The sequence below is a fragment of the Eptatretus burgeri genome, chromosome 2 (genome assembly GCF_056783735.1).
Source record: "Eptatretus burgeri isolate ZD-2024b chromosome 2, Ebu_testis_v1, whole genome shotgun sequence".
Lineage (NCBI taxonomy): Eukaryota > Metazoa > Chordata > Myxini > Myxiniformes > Myxinidae > Eptatretus > Eptatretus burgeri.
In genome coordinates this window covers 16075071-16092307 of record NC_140962.1, presented here as the reverse complement: position 1 = coordinate 16092307, position 17237 = coordinate 16075071, and the positions used below count along the sequence as shown (strand labels likewise).

Genomic DNA, 17237 nt, shown 5'->3' with positions numbered 1-17237 from the left:
CCGTTTCTCTAAAACTCACCCAGACCTGAGGCCACTGGGAGCGAATAACTTCACCCCACGGTGGGTTGCGACAACTACAACGCAACTACGAACACCAATCGAGCGACCACGAGTCCCAGTGTCCGTCCGTCTAACAACCATTTAACTGGGGGTCCCATAGCCCCCCAACTGGGGAACGCACCCTTGGCAAGTGTGCTCCTTACGTTATCTGGTGGTCTTGAATGCAGCTGAACTAGCACACGCCGGACCGTGCCAACCGAACCGTCAGGAATCTCAACCTCCCAAGCTATCTACGTGCGGACAGTGCGAGACTAATGGTGGAAAAGATGGACATGGACAGATCGGAAATAGATGCAACAAGAAAAGATTTATTTACACAAGTGGGTAGCAGGAAAAGGCGAGGGGGTGGGGGGGGGGACGTAAGGATTTTAATGGCACGGAGAGAAATGAGAGTTAAGCAATTTGTTCAGTAATGAGATCAGAAAAAGAGACACAGAGCAAAGTTAACAAGCGCCTTACCTACCCGCTAACACAGTACATGGACCCAAGCATTCACAACCGAGGAGCAAAAAAGGGGGAGAGAGAGGGGGAGTGAGGAATTGCAGCCTCAGCCTAACAGATGGAAGAGGTGTCCTCGCTATTGAACGCTGAGGGATAGAAGTGAGAAGAAAGACTGTGAAGTGTCGAGGGTGCATGGAGAAGAGTGACGTGTGTGTGTGTGTGTGTGTGTGTGTGTGTGTGTGTGTGTGTGTGTGTGTGTGTGTGTGTGTGTGTGTGTGTGTGTGTGTGTGTGTGTGTGTGTGTGTGTGTGTGTGTGTGTGTGTGTTTGAAAAGGGAAACTGAGAAAGGTGCAGCAGAAAAGATAATGTGTAAAGAGACAGCCTCAATGTGAGATACGACCAGATGCGTGTCGTGTAGCTAGGTTTCAGTCCTATTAATCGGTTTGGCTCTGCCCGCTTCCTCACAGCCTCGGCTTCTCTCTCATGATGACAGTTTGTGAGGTAAAAATCAAAGGAAAGAAAGTGCCAAGAACCATTAGCGCGACCTCAACGAAGTGTCCAGCGCCCATTGACATCGTGCCTCAGGAAACAGAGTGTCTGGTGCCCGTTGAAAAAGAAGCAAACAAATAACGTCATACCTCAGGGAACAGTGTCCGGCGCCCGTTGAGAAAGAGCAAACAAATGACCGTTGAAAGAATCTGCGCAGATAACCGTTGAAAAAGAAATAAGGTGCAAATGACCATTGAAAACAGCCTCGAGCAAACGCTCCAGGGTTCGCTCTTTTATAAGGCCAGCCTGGAAGCTTCGAGAATGCGCATGTCATTGGGCGAAGCCTGCGCGCAGATTGGCATTCCTCCTCCCTTGACCCGCCCAATCGAGTTTCTGCAGCGAGTCCTCTCTGTAGGGGCTTCTGGCTATCGTAAGAGTCAGACTTCGCTTGCCACCACTTAAAGGTCCCCTGACATGTAAAAGAAACTTATTTATATATTAACTTGACCTTCCGAGTGAAGAAATCACCCATGTTTTTTTTTTTTAATCAAAAATGGGATAATTAGAGCAATATTTAGATCATTTCTGGAGCCTTTCACAACGTGCTATGCCCCGCCCCTTAAAAAAATGGGCTTCAGCGAATCGCAGCATGACGTCACATACAGTAACTCGCACAGAGTGGATTGACTCGAGAGTCGAGATGTCGCGCGCCTTATAAAGTACGTACAAATGCATTTTGTACATGTTAGTGCAATCTCTGTGATCGTCTTAATTCCAGTGATTGTTTCTCGAAAGTTTTAAATAGTTTTGGCCGTACTTTCGAAAATGCCTGCTAGATGTACGGTAGCAGGATGCAGCAATACAAGCAAAGATGGTGTAAGCCTTCATGTATTCCCGAAAGATGATAATAATCGTCGGAGAAAATGGACATCTAAAGTGAAGTTGACGAGGGGAAACTGGAAAGGCCCAGCGACACGAGCGTCATTTGCAGCGCCCACTTCGAAGACAGTGACTTTGAGCATGGGCTCTATTCATCCCAACCCCTCATTCCTCACACACAGAGACAAAAAATTATGCTTCTGAGCAGTGTATGCACAACAATCACGAGGCAATCATTTATCCCTTTACTACCTTGTCGTAGTCGTATACAAATCCAATACATGTATGCACAATAAAGGGCTATACCATGTACACAAAATATAAAATTTGACTGTTTAACCTTTCCATTAAAAAAAAAAAAAATTATAGGGACATACAAGTAAAATACTAACCATTAATATTGCATCATTTCAAGGCGCAAGGAGATAATTTTAAAATCAAACAATGTGAAAAACCTGCACCCACATTTTGCAGCTTCTTGAATTGTTCGTTGAAACCAGCCTGCTGGGATAGGTACGATTCCACATACATGCAAGCCAGGTATGGCTGCACTCGACATGCATGGGTTTATTCTAAAGTGAAGGTACTGCTTCCATTGGCTTGCTATTCATTAACATTTAGCCAAAATGCTGTAATAAATGAACAGGGAAAAATATGTTGGCACAACTATGAAAGACATATTTATCTGTCCTATTACAGGGCCTCATAGCCTCGGGACTCTTACGCATTGACTTGTACATTGTGTGCATGCTAATACAAGTTACTTGTCAACTCTCGAGTCTAGACTAGTCCGATAAATCCGTCGTCCGTCCGACTAGTGCTGTAGCTTTCTTTTATTATTCTCTTTTCTTCTTTTTTTTTTTTCTGCTGGTGCTACATGACGACAGTAGGAATAAAATAAATAAAAATGCAACAGAACGTCAGATTTATCGGGCTACTCGAGACAATTGTATCGCAAGGTGTGTTCTGCACACAAGTTTTCACCGTATCCGGACAGCGAGATTGCTTCGTTTTATACGCGGAGAGATACGGCCGATGACATGGGCTGGCCTTGCTTGCGATTCATTCGCCGCGAGGCAACATGCCCACTGCGCTGTGCTGGTCACGTCACCTCACTAAAATATTTCTGATATATCGAGCAGTATGCAAGTCGTATTTACATTATTGAATTACGAATAGGATTTAGTCGAACCAGTTGTTATTTCTCAGTCTTCCTTCGATGTCCTCCATCATCATGAACTCTGGGAATTTCATCGCCATTTTCCTCTGCTTGTCCTGCTTCGGGCTCGAACTGGTAAGGCCGTATTTCATTTCCAGCTGCCTGAACTTCACCTCCCACAATTACGTTATCCGAAAATTCTCCATGTGCTTCAGACCAAAATCCTTCATTTCTCTCACACTCACTGTCATTACCAGACAAGTGAAAGTCCATGTCATCCATTATTCAAAACGAAATGTTCGATTTTTTTTAAAGCAGAAATGAATGAAGCGATTGAGTCGACCAATCCAATGTGGAAACACACAGAAAGGCAATACAATCACGTAGACCACCCACCCGAGTAATTAATGTGCAGCCTTTGACATACTGTACGTGACGTCATGTTGGTTCCACCCCTTTTAGGAGAATTTTTAGGGGCGTTCCCAAAGACGTTTGTTTTTTTAATCTTACCTTTTACAGAATGAGTTTTGTGAAAAAAAACATTGTCAGATCTGAAATCACGATGAAAAACTCGAGGACATATATAAATGAAATTTATGTACTTTGGCATGTCAGGGGACCTTTAAAGCGAGCGAGCATTCGGCTACTTCAAGGCACGCAGCGCCAAATGCGCGCAAGAACGATTATGGGGAAACAAACAGAGCCGATGCCCCTCAGGTCAATGCTGACCAAACATTGCCCGGGCATGTGATAGCCATCACGAAGACTGACAATGGAGTTAAGGGTTGCGGGATGAGGGATCTCCTTTTAGAGCGGGGGAGTTTGAGGTACTGTAATGGTACTTAACGTCTTGACTACCTTCCGTGGGTGTGTAGGAAGAGATCGTGTCAAACTACAGTCTGTATTAAATAAAAGTTCGTGTACTTATGGGTGGTGTGAGAAAAGAGAGGAGAGGAATTTAAGGATAAAGAAGAGGGAGCGAGAGAGAGGAGAGAGAGAAATAAATTAACGATAAAGAAGAGAGAGAAATTAACAATAAAGAAGAGAGAGATATTAACGATAAAGAAGAAAGAGAGAGAGGGAGAGGGAAATTAACGATAAAGAAGATAGAGAGAGGGAGAGAGAAATTAACGATGTGAGAGAAGGGAGAGAGTGAGAGGAGGGAGAGAGTGAGAGGAGGGAGAGAGTGAGAGCTATAGATATAGATTAAAGATAAAGAAGAGAGAGGGAGAAATTAATGATAAAGAAGAGAGAGAGACGGAGAGAAATTGACGATAAAGGGAATGTGAGGAAGGGATCGGCACAAGCCAACATCAAATGGCTGCCAACGCCTTCCCGACAACCTTCCACGTGCAAAAGAAAAATAGGGGTTGAATCCTAATCTACCCGTTTCAATGCAGTTTGGATCCCACTGATCCATCTAAAGGTAAGGGACTATTCTAAACATTTATTATGGAAATAACTACACTGAAGGATCTCCGTGTCGTGAGTGCATATTTACAATAGTGGTTTTTTAAAACCACAACAATATAATACCCCAAAAGGAGGTCATTAGACTTATCAAAACCTGTGCTGTTGATCCCAACTTATGGTTGTTTGTCCATGCTCGATCCTTTTTAAATGCTAAGCATCAAGCAAGGAGAACACACATACCATTTTTAAAGTCTTTGGTATGACTCGAGCAGGATTCGACCTCCTAGACTCAGAGGGATGCTCCAACCATTAGATCAATGAGGCAGACAACAGGCAAGTAAGGGGAAAGCAAATGAGAGCCAAAAATAGGGAAAACACAGACAGTCACAGCTGGACAGGCATCTTTGGATCACACTTGAAGAAATGACATCCAAAGATACAGAAAAACATCAAATAATAGTGAATTATAAGGCAGCGTGGAGGGAGCTAAGTAAAATATATATGTGAATCTAAAATTGAACGAGGATGTTAAATGTAAGGAAGGTTTTTAAGAGATCATTGGAAATGGATTTGGATACAACACAAGTGATTAGCCAAAAGGTTTCATATATTCTTATACCAGCTTTATGGTCCCAAACAAAATTCACATAAAAACTGGATGGTATTCACAGAATACTTAAACTTCGCAATCTTGAGAAGGACTTGGTGCAGCAAATTTGTCATTGAAACAATTAAATTCAAATCAAATGGAAGACCAAATAAAATAGGCACTGCATTGGAGTCATCAGAAGTCGTCAGAACAAGCAAAAAGGAAAGATAAAGTCATCAGGAGGAACCTAGATAGGACTCGGGTTTCAGATACTACTCTTCCACCCTCAAAACCATTCAGATGCAGCCAAGTGTACCAAACTCTCTCTTCCTCATATGTGGTGACTTCAGTTGTCATCATGCCAGATGGCTATGTGTGGGTACCTCTCTCACCTGTCATGGCACTTCAGCAAAAGCTTTCTGCGACTCATTGGGACTGACTCAATCGATCAATTTCCCGACCCGGATCTCAACCAATGGTACGCTATCTCTTCTGGATCTGATTTTGGCAAATTTCCCGGAAAATATCTGCTGTTCTTCCTCCGCTCCAATCGGTTCTTCTGACCACGTGCTTGTCAAAGTGGACATCTCTCTGGCTGTTATCAGAGAACCACCTCACCGCCGTCGAGTCTGGCATTTCACTCAAACCGAATGGCAGGGTCTCCAAGCAGCCATCAAACTTCGAGACTGGTCTCCCATCGCGACTTTCTCCAACATCAACTCATCCTGGCAATTCTTTCAAAGAAACTTGCTCTCCCTCATGCACAGATTTATCCCATCTAGTCTTCAGTTGTCCTACCCTTCCTCCCGCCCATGGTTCACTTAAGCTTGTGGAGAGGCAGTTGTCCTGAAACAACTTGCCTTTGCCTCATGGAAAGCAAAGCCAACTGAGGGTAATCTCAGTTCCTTCCATAAAGCTTGAAACAAGTGTGTATCTACCCTCAGGAGAGCCAGAAAACAACATCTTTCTAAGCTCAAGTCTGAACTCTCAAACCTCTCGCCCTCCTCCCAATCCTGTTGGCGTCTAATCAAATCTGTTTCTGGTGTATGTTCCCCCGCTATCCCCTCCCTTACCTCAAATGGCCACACTGCTGATACCGCACGTGAAAAGGCTGAATGCCAAAACTCGGTGTTTGCATCAAAAATTTTTGTCCAAAATCCATCGCTTTCTGCACCCACCTTACCCAGTTGCACCCAACTGTCCCTGGACTCCAGTTGTCCTTTACAAATGACAAGGTGGAGAGCTTGCTGTCAAACTTCGACTCAGATTCTGCAACCGGTCCAGACGGCATCAGCCCACATGTCCTAAAAACCTGCTCTTCTGCTCTTGCTCACCCTCTCTCTGTTCTATTCACCCTCTCATTTGCTCAAAGTCATCTGCCATCTGCTGGGAAATCAGCAAACATTACTGCCCTGCATAAAAAAGATGCAAAAACAGATCCCTGCAACTACAGACCAATCAGCCTTCTGCCAATCATCAGCAAGGTTATGGAATCTATCATCGCTTCAGACATTAAATCCTTCCTCTTCTCCAATGGCCTGATTTCCGATCATCAATTTGGTTTCAGACCAGGTCACTCTACGCTGGATATGCTGCTTATGCTCTCCCAAAAATGGATGGAGGTCCTCAATGCCAGACATGAAATCAGAGCCATATCCCTCGACATGTCGTGTGCTTTTAATACGGTCTGGCACCCTGCCCTGCTCACCAAACTCTCTTCCTATGATATCAAAGGCCATCTCCACTCATGGCTCGCAGACTTCCTCTCATGTCAGTCACCATGTGGCCCTAAATGGAGTTCTTTCATCCCCTCTTCCTGTCCAGGCTGGAGTTCTTCAAGAGAGCGTTCTGGGCCCTGTTCTTTTTCTGGTTTTCATCAACGATCTCTCCGACTCTCTGAAAAATCCTCTATATCTCTTTGCTGATGACTCCACCCTCTGCCATACCATCAGTCATCCCTCAGACCGGCAAGCAGCAGCTTCTTCGCTCACTGCAGATCTAGGTAAAATCACAAACTGGTCCAACACGTAGAAACGTGTCTTTCAATCCTCACGATGTCTCTCCGAAATGACCATTTGGCAAACCCCCCCATCCACTTTCTCAACAACCCTCTGTAAGAAGTCCTTTCTTTCAAGCTTCTGGGTCTCACTATCTGCCATGATCTTTCCTGGGAAAGCCACATTTCCAACCTGGCCTCCAAAGGCAGTTGCCGACTTGGAATCCTCCATCGTGCAAAGTCCTTCTTCGGCCCACCTGAGCTCCTGACCACATACAAAGCTTTCATCCACAGCCTAATGGAGTACTGCTCTCCCCTCTGGGCTGGTGCTCCTGCCTCCCACCTTTCTCTGCTTCACACTGTGGAAACCAAGGCATTTTGGATCATTGGCATCTCCCACAAAGAGGCTGAGTCTTTGGGCCTCTCACTCTCTCACCACAGGCAGGTCAGTGGTCTTTCTGTCTTCTACCGTCTCTTCTCCGGTCTCGCCCCCCCCCCCTGCTGGCTCTGCAATTTGTTCCCACCATATTTCTCCAGGGCGCTCAAGGTCCGCCAACAATCCCCTTCTGTTCTGATAAAACTACCAAAATCACGAATCACTGCTCACCTTTACTCTTTCATTCCTCTTTTTCCCCGCCTTTGGAATAAACTCCCTCACTCTGTTCAATCCCATTCTTCCCTCCAGGCCTTCAAAACAGCTGTTCACCACCACCTCTTATCGTCCCCCATCCAAATCCTCGATCTTTTCTATGCCCGTTAATCCACCCCAAACCCACCTCCTTCAAATTCCCTGCTTTCCTTCCTGAAAGTCCCTGTAATGTCAATCTTGTATACCACGTGTTCCCCACCCCCATCCCTCTGCCTTCCACAGATCTCCTAATGTCTCTGTTCCCCACTGTTTTGTCCTTCCCACTGCTGCCCCTCTTGTCTCATGCCCCCCTTGCTGTGCATTATTTGTTAGCTTTCACATGAGCCTCAACAAGGTATACCAAAAAAAAAAAAAGTGACCCTCATTCAAAAAAAAATCAAAAAGAACAGATTCAAAAAATTTAATAATTCTGGCTGCCAGACCATGCGTCTGATCAGGTTTAAATTTAAAACATATATTTCCCATCACTACTGGATCATAATTTTGAAGTTTCACATTGATTGATGCAGCGGTTCAAGAGAGAGAATTTTTTTTAATATTTCCCTTCAAACCAACATGACTGCCAAACCATGTGACCTTTGACATCATAGGTGGGGAACTTTTTGTTCATCATGGATCGGTGGTCATACCTGTAAAGTTTCTCCTCGATCTGTTCAGCCATTTCGGAGATTTTTGAAGGTTTAAAATATATATATATATATATATATATATATATATATATATATATATATATATATATATATATATATATATTCAAATATAGCTGCCGAACCACATGACCGATGACTTCATCCTTCTTTTTTCTGTGGACCAATTTATCCCGAGATGACCCTCAAAAATTTTCATACTGATCAGATTAGCATTCTACATATGCAATTATGACAATAACAAAGGCATCTATGACATCAGAAAAAAAAGTCACATTCCCCATGGGGATTACTTCACGTGTGCCAAGTTTCAATTTTTTCCCATGGAGAAACAGGTCCAATGTTTCTCCTTTTTTTCCAGCATGGTTGCCACACCACATGACCAATGGTGTCATAATTATCATTAAACCATTCTACATGAGTAATGTGCACCAATGGTGAAGATTTCGTCTAAATCCGATAAGCGGTTGCAGAAAAAAGAGAATAACAAAATGCAGACACACACATACGGGACAGATCGCTTAACCCCGCAATTCACTTCGCTAGCGTGGGCCAACAATGACATGAAAGAAAAAAAAAAAGACAAGTTATGCACATTTTAGGGAAATAGTTGAGCTTTATAAATATCAAATCAAATGACCATACTCTTGATAGCGTTGGTGCTGCCAGAGTAGTTGCTTGGTAAAGCTAATGCTTGGTCATTTGCCACTGTCTTCTCAGCAGTGGGTCAGGGCAGGAATTTGTCATCCATTCAGGGTGGTGGAAATAGCTTTCCTTCTCTTGGTGAAAGAGATCGTGGGATCTTAAACGCTCACCAATGACCAGTGCTGGCAGACGGATCGTCCGGATTCACGTATTTCCGAGAGACGGCGGACACATTGATGCCTCACTGCAGAGAGTTTGTAGCTTGGTCGAGATTCGAACCCAGACTAGACAACCTATAGAAGGGTGTGTGTATACATCTCGTCTAGATTATCCTGCCTGCTCTTTCTAAATATACTGCACCACAATGAAAAAGGGCCGTTACATTTAACATGAAACGGCATATCATCTGGATGAACTCAACTTCCATTCTGTGTAAAATTTTAAAATGAAAATAAAAACAGGGGGGGGGTGGGACAGGTATGTTACATGTTCATAATAATCTAAACACCAACAATGATTAACCTTGCCTCCATTTTCAAACATTCATCGGATAAGACAACATGAAGGAAGGCGTTTGCAAAAACTGGGGGCAAAGTGAAACATAATTGGTTCGAGTACTTTGATTATTGCGAACATTTGATGACATTTGTCCCAAGTTCAAACCTTAATGTGCTCATGCAGTCCTTTTTAAATGTCAATGTATGTGCCAAATCAAAGATATAACATTTATCAAGGCAATATTGAAGTTTCACAGTATAATTTTCAGTCCATCAATTTAAAAAATATATATTCAACTCGTGCAAATTACCCTGAAAATAGACCGTCCTCTAATCGTGATCACAAAGACAAACATTGACAATTTCCAGCATGTGACCTCACCAGCGGAAAGTCATTTTCGGATGCCGTTTTATTTCTATCGAATCCCGTGCTGGCCATTTCTATTTCCTAACGAGCAGATACACCTATCAATGATGGGTAATGGTATGGAATGGTACTTGATAGGACGGGAGGGCCATAGATCAGAAATAACAATCCCGCGGAAAACGGGATAAATGGAGGCAACAGCAGCAACAATGCAGTCACATTTGGGCTTGATGCAGCACACACAGGAAAGCCGTGACGTCGTCCGTCACTGTGAAGGTTTCGACAAAAGTCTAAATATGATAAAAGTTGGAAGTAAATTGAGATGTCATAAGTAGAATTGCAAGAAATTGTGAGTTGTGCTGATGAAGTATGGTGACTGTGGCCGTAACAGTGATGAGAGTGGAGATAATAATTGAGATGCACACCATTTTATTGGTTCACGAAAAAATATTTTCACGTAAAAAATAAGTGACCACTATATTCGTTATTGTTGTGTGTCTGTCTGTCTGTCTGTCTGTCTGTCTGTCCCGAGCATAGCTCCGTGGGTTTTGATCCGATCCTGACAAAATTTTGGTGGGAGGTTTATATCATGATCTAGTTGTGTTTTCCTGAGAATGGGCGTGGTGCGCCCATTATGGGCAGAGCCACACCCAAAAAAACGTGTTTTTAGGGGGTAGCCGATTTCAATTTGCATCTTCTCCTCGGGGGGGGTTGTCGAATCTGACAGGGGTTTCGGTATTTGGTTAGCCCAATGGCACCTGCATAGCCCCACGGAGCTCGATTTTTCATTTTCGTCCCAAGGTCAAGGTCACAAGGTCAAGGTCACAATGTCACGAAGTTAGAAAATTTCGAATTTTGACATAAAAATCATACGACTGCCCAAACTTTGAGAGCTCGGATGAAAATTTTTTTATGCATAATCTTGAGGTCATTCCCCACCTAAAGTCTTGAAACCATTTTGCTCTATCTCGAACACCTTGCCCGTGGCGCCCCCTTCAACTTTGTTTTTACGCTGATTTCAACAAAGTATGGCTAATCCGATGAGTGTGAAATGCCATATAGCCTATATGACGTCATATTGTTCCTGGAATGTTCCAGAGGAAGTTTTGCACCAAAGGTCATAATCCTTGACCTTTGACCTTTAAAGGTCACAAAGGTCAAATTTTCAAAGTTGTGGGAATCGAACTGGGTTTTCGACCTTCTTCGACGAACCAACTCCAATAAGCTATTGCACGTATCCCGTTTCCTTATTTTAATGTCCACAACATTGTTTTGTGACCTTTAAAGGTTATGCAAAGGTCAAATTTTTTAAGTTGTTGAACGAAACCGGGTTTTAGACATTTTGCAGCTAATAACCTGTCACTCGTACTACATCATGTTGATCATTTTTATAACTTGATCAAACATTATCACATTGTCTCATCCTTGACTTCTGAAACGATCTACATCGTCAAATACCGCTCGTGAACCATCGTCGTCTTTAGACTTGTTTATCATTTTATTTATATAGATGGACAAGATGCATTTGTTTGTTTTTACCTCCATTCTGGTTTCCTGATGAAGGTCACACAATTTGTTTTTTAAAGTGCCCTGTCTGTTTGTTTGCTTCAATAAGCTGCTAGCGGAACTGCCGTGTCGCCTTCTTACTATAATCTCTCCCCAATGCCATTACTGAATAAATGGCATGTTGTCATCAGTAGGTATCCCAACCCTGACATGAACTAACGGACATGGTTTTAAAAGTTCCATGGCTTTGCTCACAACACTTTGAATGAAAGATTTTCAAAGGTCCCCGGATGCCATATCCATAAAGCTCATATATTTTAGGAATTCATCGAGATGACTCGACCAGGCAAAGTGGGATGAACAGTTCTGGACATCGTATGCCAATATCGTCTTGTCCACCCATTCATCAGTGCAATACAATATGTACATTTGCTGAATGAAGAAGTTTATAATTACAATTTTCCAAGGATTCCAAGACGTTACATTTATGCAATCATTTATTACCTCCGCAGCTCCACCCACCGAAGGTGGACGGTGGTTGTTTTCACCCCTGTCTGTTTGTATTTTTTTGTTTGTGTGCATGATATCTCAAAAAGTTGTGGACAGATTCGGATGAAATTTGGAGGGCAGGTTAGATGTGAGACAAGGACAAACTGATTAGATTTTGGTGATGATCCAGATCTGGATACTATAATTTTTAAAGTAATTCTTCGCCATTGAGAGACAAGACCAAAAACGATATATAGCACCATACTGTATCTCTTAAAAGTTTTGGACGAAACTTGGTGGACAGGTTTGGTGTGTCACAAGGAAGAATTGATTCAATTTTGGTGAAGATCCGACTCCAGATCCGGATACGAGAATTTTTTAATTTTTAAAATGATTCTTCACTATCGAGAGACGGGGCAAAAAACAAAATACTGTGTAGCATGATATTCCAAAATTGTATTGGGCCTGATATGTTCAACTGGATCAGGCATTGCGTGGCAGAGATATACGCTCCCCTGAGTGCCCTTCTCGTTTAAGTTCTTTGCAAGAGTTATCCACATATTGAATGTGCAAATGGAAAAGGTGGTGAACTGTGAAAGAAAATTGAAGAGGGGAAGGGAAGAGCATCTGACTGTGAAGAAAAGGGAATGTAGGGAAGGGGGAGATGATCAAAGTAAATTAATGTTGATCAAGATCAGAATAAAGAAAAGGAAAGGCTATGTGTGGAAGATTTGAAGAGGGCGGTTAAAAATTCTGCCATCCCTTCGCCACTAAAAGTGGACGAAGGTTATGTTTTCACCCCTCTGTTTGTCTGTGAGCAGGATATCTCAAAACACTATGGACATATTGGGATGAAACTTGGTGGAGAGGTTTGTGTGTGCAAAGGATGAACTGATTTGATTTTGGTGATGATCCGGGTCCGGATACTATAATTTTTAAGTGATTCTTCGCCATTGACAGATTGGGCCAAAAACTATATATCGCATGATATCTCAAAAAGTTATTGATGGATTCGGATGAAACTTGGTGGATGAGTTGGATAGGTGACAAGAACAAGCCAATTTGGTTTTGATTCAGGTCTGGATGCAGATCCAGCCTAACAGTGGGATACAGAGCGCAAACTGTTCAGCCTGGTGGAGGTATGCGCTCTACCGTGTGCCGTTCTAGTTGCACATTTATTTGATGGCTCCTAATATGATGTTCAAAATATTACAATATTATAATCCCAGAATGTGGTATGTGGTATGTGGGTGCACAGCCTGGCAGTTTGTACAACACAACATACCTGTGCGCATATCCACGGTCATGAATTGCCTTCAATCCAGAGCAAATTCCGTGTAAGATCTGAGAGATGTGCTCCTCCTCCATGACACTTCCCTTGTCTCTGAGGCGTTCAAGTTCATCCCATAGTGTCCCTTTCTGGAAAGACAAAGAAAGCAAAGGGCCAGACTCACTGGCATAATGACTATAGCATCCGCTGTGAATTTGCGAGGTCAACTGTCCGATTCAGATCCTGGCTGAGTTGTACCAAAGTCTTGAAAAATGTGATGTGACATTTCCTCGCCTGACGTTCAGCATTTACAGGATAGAGCATGGGAAACCCCATAGTTTGGCATCCATGGAGAGGAGAAAATTTCCTGCTAATTTCCCCACTGCATGCACAGACAGAGAGAGAGACACACAGAGACAAAGAGAGAGACAGAGACAGAGACACAGAGACAAAGAGAGAGACAGAAACAGAGACAGAGACAGAGACAGAGACATCAAATCGAGAGCGTTGCCGGTATCCAGTGCCCCGGGAAATTACGTAACTTTCCCCAAGCTCAGTGCCTGTTTGTCTGAAGTCAAGTCCTGTGTTGTCTTATGTATTTATCTGCATGTCTATGCACGATTTGTATTGCTGCTCCTCCATGAGCCTTCGACCCTGTAGAAAAAAAAAGGGGAGCACAATTGCATAAGCATCAAAAAATCCATCTTCTTCCTTCGTCGAGATCTGTGCCATGCAAATTTTCTTTGTAGAAAGTTTTTAGAACTCAGCAGATATTTCTAACCAAATATGAGGTAAGTGACAAAATAATTGGAGAAACAAGATGGAATACCTGGTGATAAGGCAGAAGCAGCCAGACTTCACAAGTAGCCGCCTTATCCATCTCTCTCGTCCCGACAAGAGGAAGCACGTTTGGGTGCTGGAACAGTTGGTGTGCATGAGCTTCAGACAAGGCCACATGCTTGCTTTCTTTGTCATGACAAATGATACGCTTCAACGCGTAGAAATGACCGTCATGTAAGCCCTCTACCAAATCCACGTAGCTGAACCCACTGCCAAGAACAGCAATCATGAAATAGTTTTCACACAAATATGTCAAAATCAGCATATGAAGGTAATCACAATTATTATCACCCACTTCTAACTTTAAAAGTAAAAGGTGAGAAGGGACCACATGTTTATAAGTACATGTATACAGTCATACTGTTGGTACTCTTTCTGAGAAGAAAAAGTTCTCGGGTGCCATTTGAGAAATGCCTGGTAAAGGCAAGTTTCCCACACTATTTGTTTCATTCTGAGGTTCCTTCTCATGACTCCATCTTTGTCTTTTTGGGGTTCCTCCTGATACTCTAGTGCTGTATTTGGTCAGTTATTTGATTTGGTTTTAGCAATTAAAATAATGGCATCAAGTAACAAGGATGTGGCCATTGCAGAAAGCTTCAGTGAAGAAGATGTCAGAACTCATGTTAAATTCATGGTGATGCAGAATAATAGTGCGCACGACATCCACCAATGGATTTTTTGCCGTCCTTTCGAACACTCATCCGCACTCTCGAACTGTTCGGCGATTCGTGAATTCTTGCATCAAGGTTGTCGCAACACAGTTCACGAAACTGCAATATATTCAAGAATACCAAAGTCAGCAGCAAGCAGTGCATCGTGTTGTCACTGAGGTTCTGGAGAAAAGAAAGGTGATGGCAAAATGGATACCACATATTCTCAGAGAGCAGGAGAAAGTGGAACCCGATGTACTCTGCATCAATATCTTAGGCGTTTTCATCGGGAAGATGACATTTGATCAGAATGAGTCACTTCTGGGGAGGAATCCTAGTACCACAATTAAGAGCAACTGATTGTGTCCCAATAAATCATTCCACGCAAGACATGAAAAACAATTTCCTCTTCACTGCACTCCAGAGCTTACACAAGGGGAGAAAGAAAATGTCCTCCCGAACATTACATTAGTCACGGTGACCGTGCATTTGAAAAAAAAAAACTCGACGTGCACGGTCTCCCAAAGTGCATTTCATTGTTGATTTAAATTTGGTTTTTGGAATACCCAGCATAATTAGATGCATCAATTTCTTGGCTTTTAAAAACTTCTCATGCTGCACTTTAAAGCTTTTTAACATCAACCTCGATCTGATCATCCATGACGAGAAGCAGCACAACAGGTAGAAACCAGAAGGTGCAACAAACAACAACAGAAATAATGCCACGGTAAAGAAGAACATTCATGACGGCAATGCCAACGCTGAGTGCCGCTGTGCCAAGATTACCTGGTACCTTCGGCAGTGCACACTGCAGCTGTAAATATATGATAGGAGGCAAAGATATTGAGTTCCATGAACATTTGAGTGTCAGGAACTCTATATCTCATCTCCGGTCAAATGTCAAACTTTTTATCATCGATTCAAAATACAGTGTTGGTGACGAGTTCAAATCCCACAGAATGTTCCAGTATTAATGAATAGTGTTCCAATTTTCTCAAAGCATAGCTTATCCTACGAGTGTTACCATGTCGTAACCGGACTGTTAGCAAAAACCCAGTTGGCTCATTAATGATCTCCATGGAGAGGATAATCTGCATGCTTCCACTGATCTGGTGCACATGTGATCTGATGTTCATATTTTGTGGCTGATACTTTGAATGTCTTGATGCAAAGTGGGATGAACAGTAAATGCTTCCTTTAAAAGGAAGCACCGGCCATATCCTCACAACGAACAACAAAAAATTAAAATACAATGCAGAGTTTATGTAATTATTATCTTTATCCTTCTTACCTTTATCCATTTTTTTCACATTTCTCTTTATTCATTCTAATTTTTGTTTGGTCTTCTCTTTCATCTCTTTTACTCTCTATTCCTCTCTTTTGTTATCTATCTCTCTCAGAAGAAGTGAATTGTTGCAGAAGTTTTTCTCTAAGGCTCACTTGGCTGTGCCTGGATGGGTTTGAGGATTGTGGAGTAGCGGCTGAAACCCGAATCCTATCCAAGTTCCTCCTGATGATTTCATCCTTGCTCTTTACTTATTTGTGTTCCTTTTGATGACTCCAATGCAGTATTTGGTTTTCCGTTCGATTATGAACCTGGCGATTTTAATTGTTATTGGATAATCGTTAGCTGGCCTCCAAAGCCAGTCGCCCACTGGGCATCCTCCGTCATGCAAAGTCCTTCCTTGGTACACCTGAGCTCCTGACCACAAACATAGCTTTTGTCCACAGCCTGATGGAGTACTGCTCTCCCCTCTGGGGAGAGCAGTTTCATGCTGTGGAAATGATTCTCGGCTTCACGCTGTGGAAACCAAGGCACTTAGGATCGTTGGTATCTCCCGCGATGAGGCTGAGTTTTTGGGGCTCTAACTCTCTAACTGCAGGCAGGTCGGTGGTCTTTCTGTCTTCTACTGTCTCTTCTCTGGCCTCGCCCCCCACCCCTGCTCTGTCTAAGATATGTACACCCCCTATATTTCCATATGGCGCTGAAGGTCCATTTTTAAAGCCAGCAGTTTTCTAGTAAAACTACCAAAATCAAGAATCACTGCTCACCTTCACTCCTTCATTCCTCATTTTTTCCCCACCTTTGGAACAAGTTCCCTCACTGTCTTCAATCCCATTCTTCCCTCCAGGTCTTCAAAACAGCTGTTCACCACCATCTCTTATCTTCATCCATCCAAAACCATGATCTTTTTTACCCCCACTAATCCACCCCAAACCCACCTCCTTCAAATTCCCTGCTTTCCTTCCTGAAAGTCCCTGTTGTGTCCATCTTGTTTACCACATGTACCCTGCCCCATCCCTCTCCCTTCCACAGATCTCCTCTTGTCTCTGCTCCCCACTGTTTTTTCCTTGCCTCTCCCACCCCTCTTGTTGTGCGTTCTGTGTGTGTTAGTTCTTATACGAGCCTCGCCATCGTATACAATTTTTTTTTTTTAAGTGCAAGTGTTTCTTTATATTCTCAAAGTTTTAATCTCTGCCAAGTCAAACAACAAGCAACTAATTATTCTTCGTTTGTATGCAGCACAAGCTGTAGGGCGGCATCGTTGGCTGAGGGCATGGCTGTGCCGTTGATGCAATGCCATCTGCTGGTGAGGGCAGGAATTTGGAATTTTCTCAGAGTGCCGGCGAGACCTCACCTACTCTTCACAA

General features: G+C 43.0%; 1 protein-coding gene across 3 annotated transcripts in view; it reads right to left on the bottom strand.

Moving 5' to 3' along the window:
• STK16 (serine/threonine kinase 16) overlaps nt 1–17237 on the bottom strand; it is a 66315-nt gene that overhangs the window by 30920 nt on the left and 18158 nt on the right. For all 3 annotated transcript variants that reach the window (XM_085863904.1, XM_085863896.1, XM_085863914.1), the window contains exons 3-4: nt 13925–14144; nt 13111–13244 (exon numbers count right to left, since the gene is read on the bottom strand). In XM_085863904.1, the coding sequence (XP_085720030.1) occupies nt 13111–13244; nt 13925–14144 (354 nt within the window). The remainder of the gene's footprint in view (nt 1–13110; nt 13245–13924; nt 14145–17237) is intronic.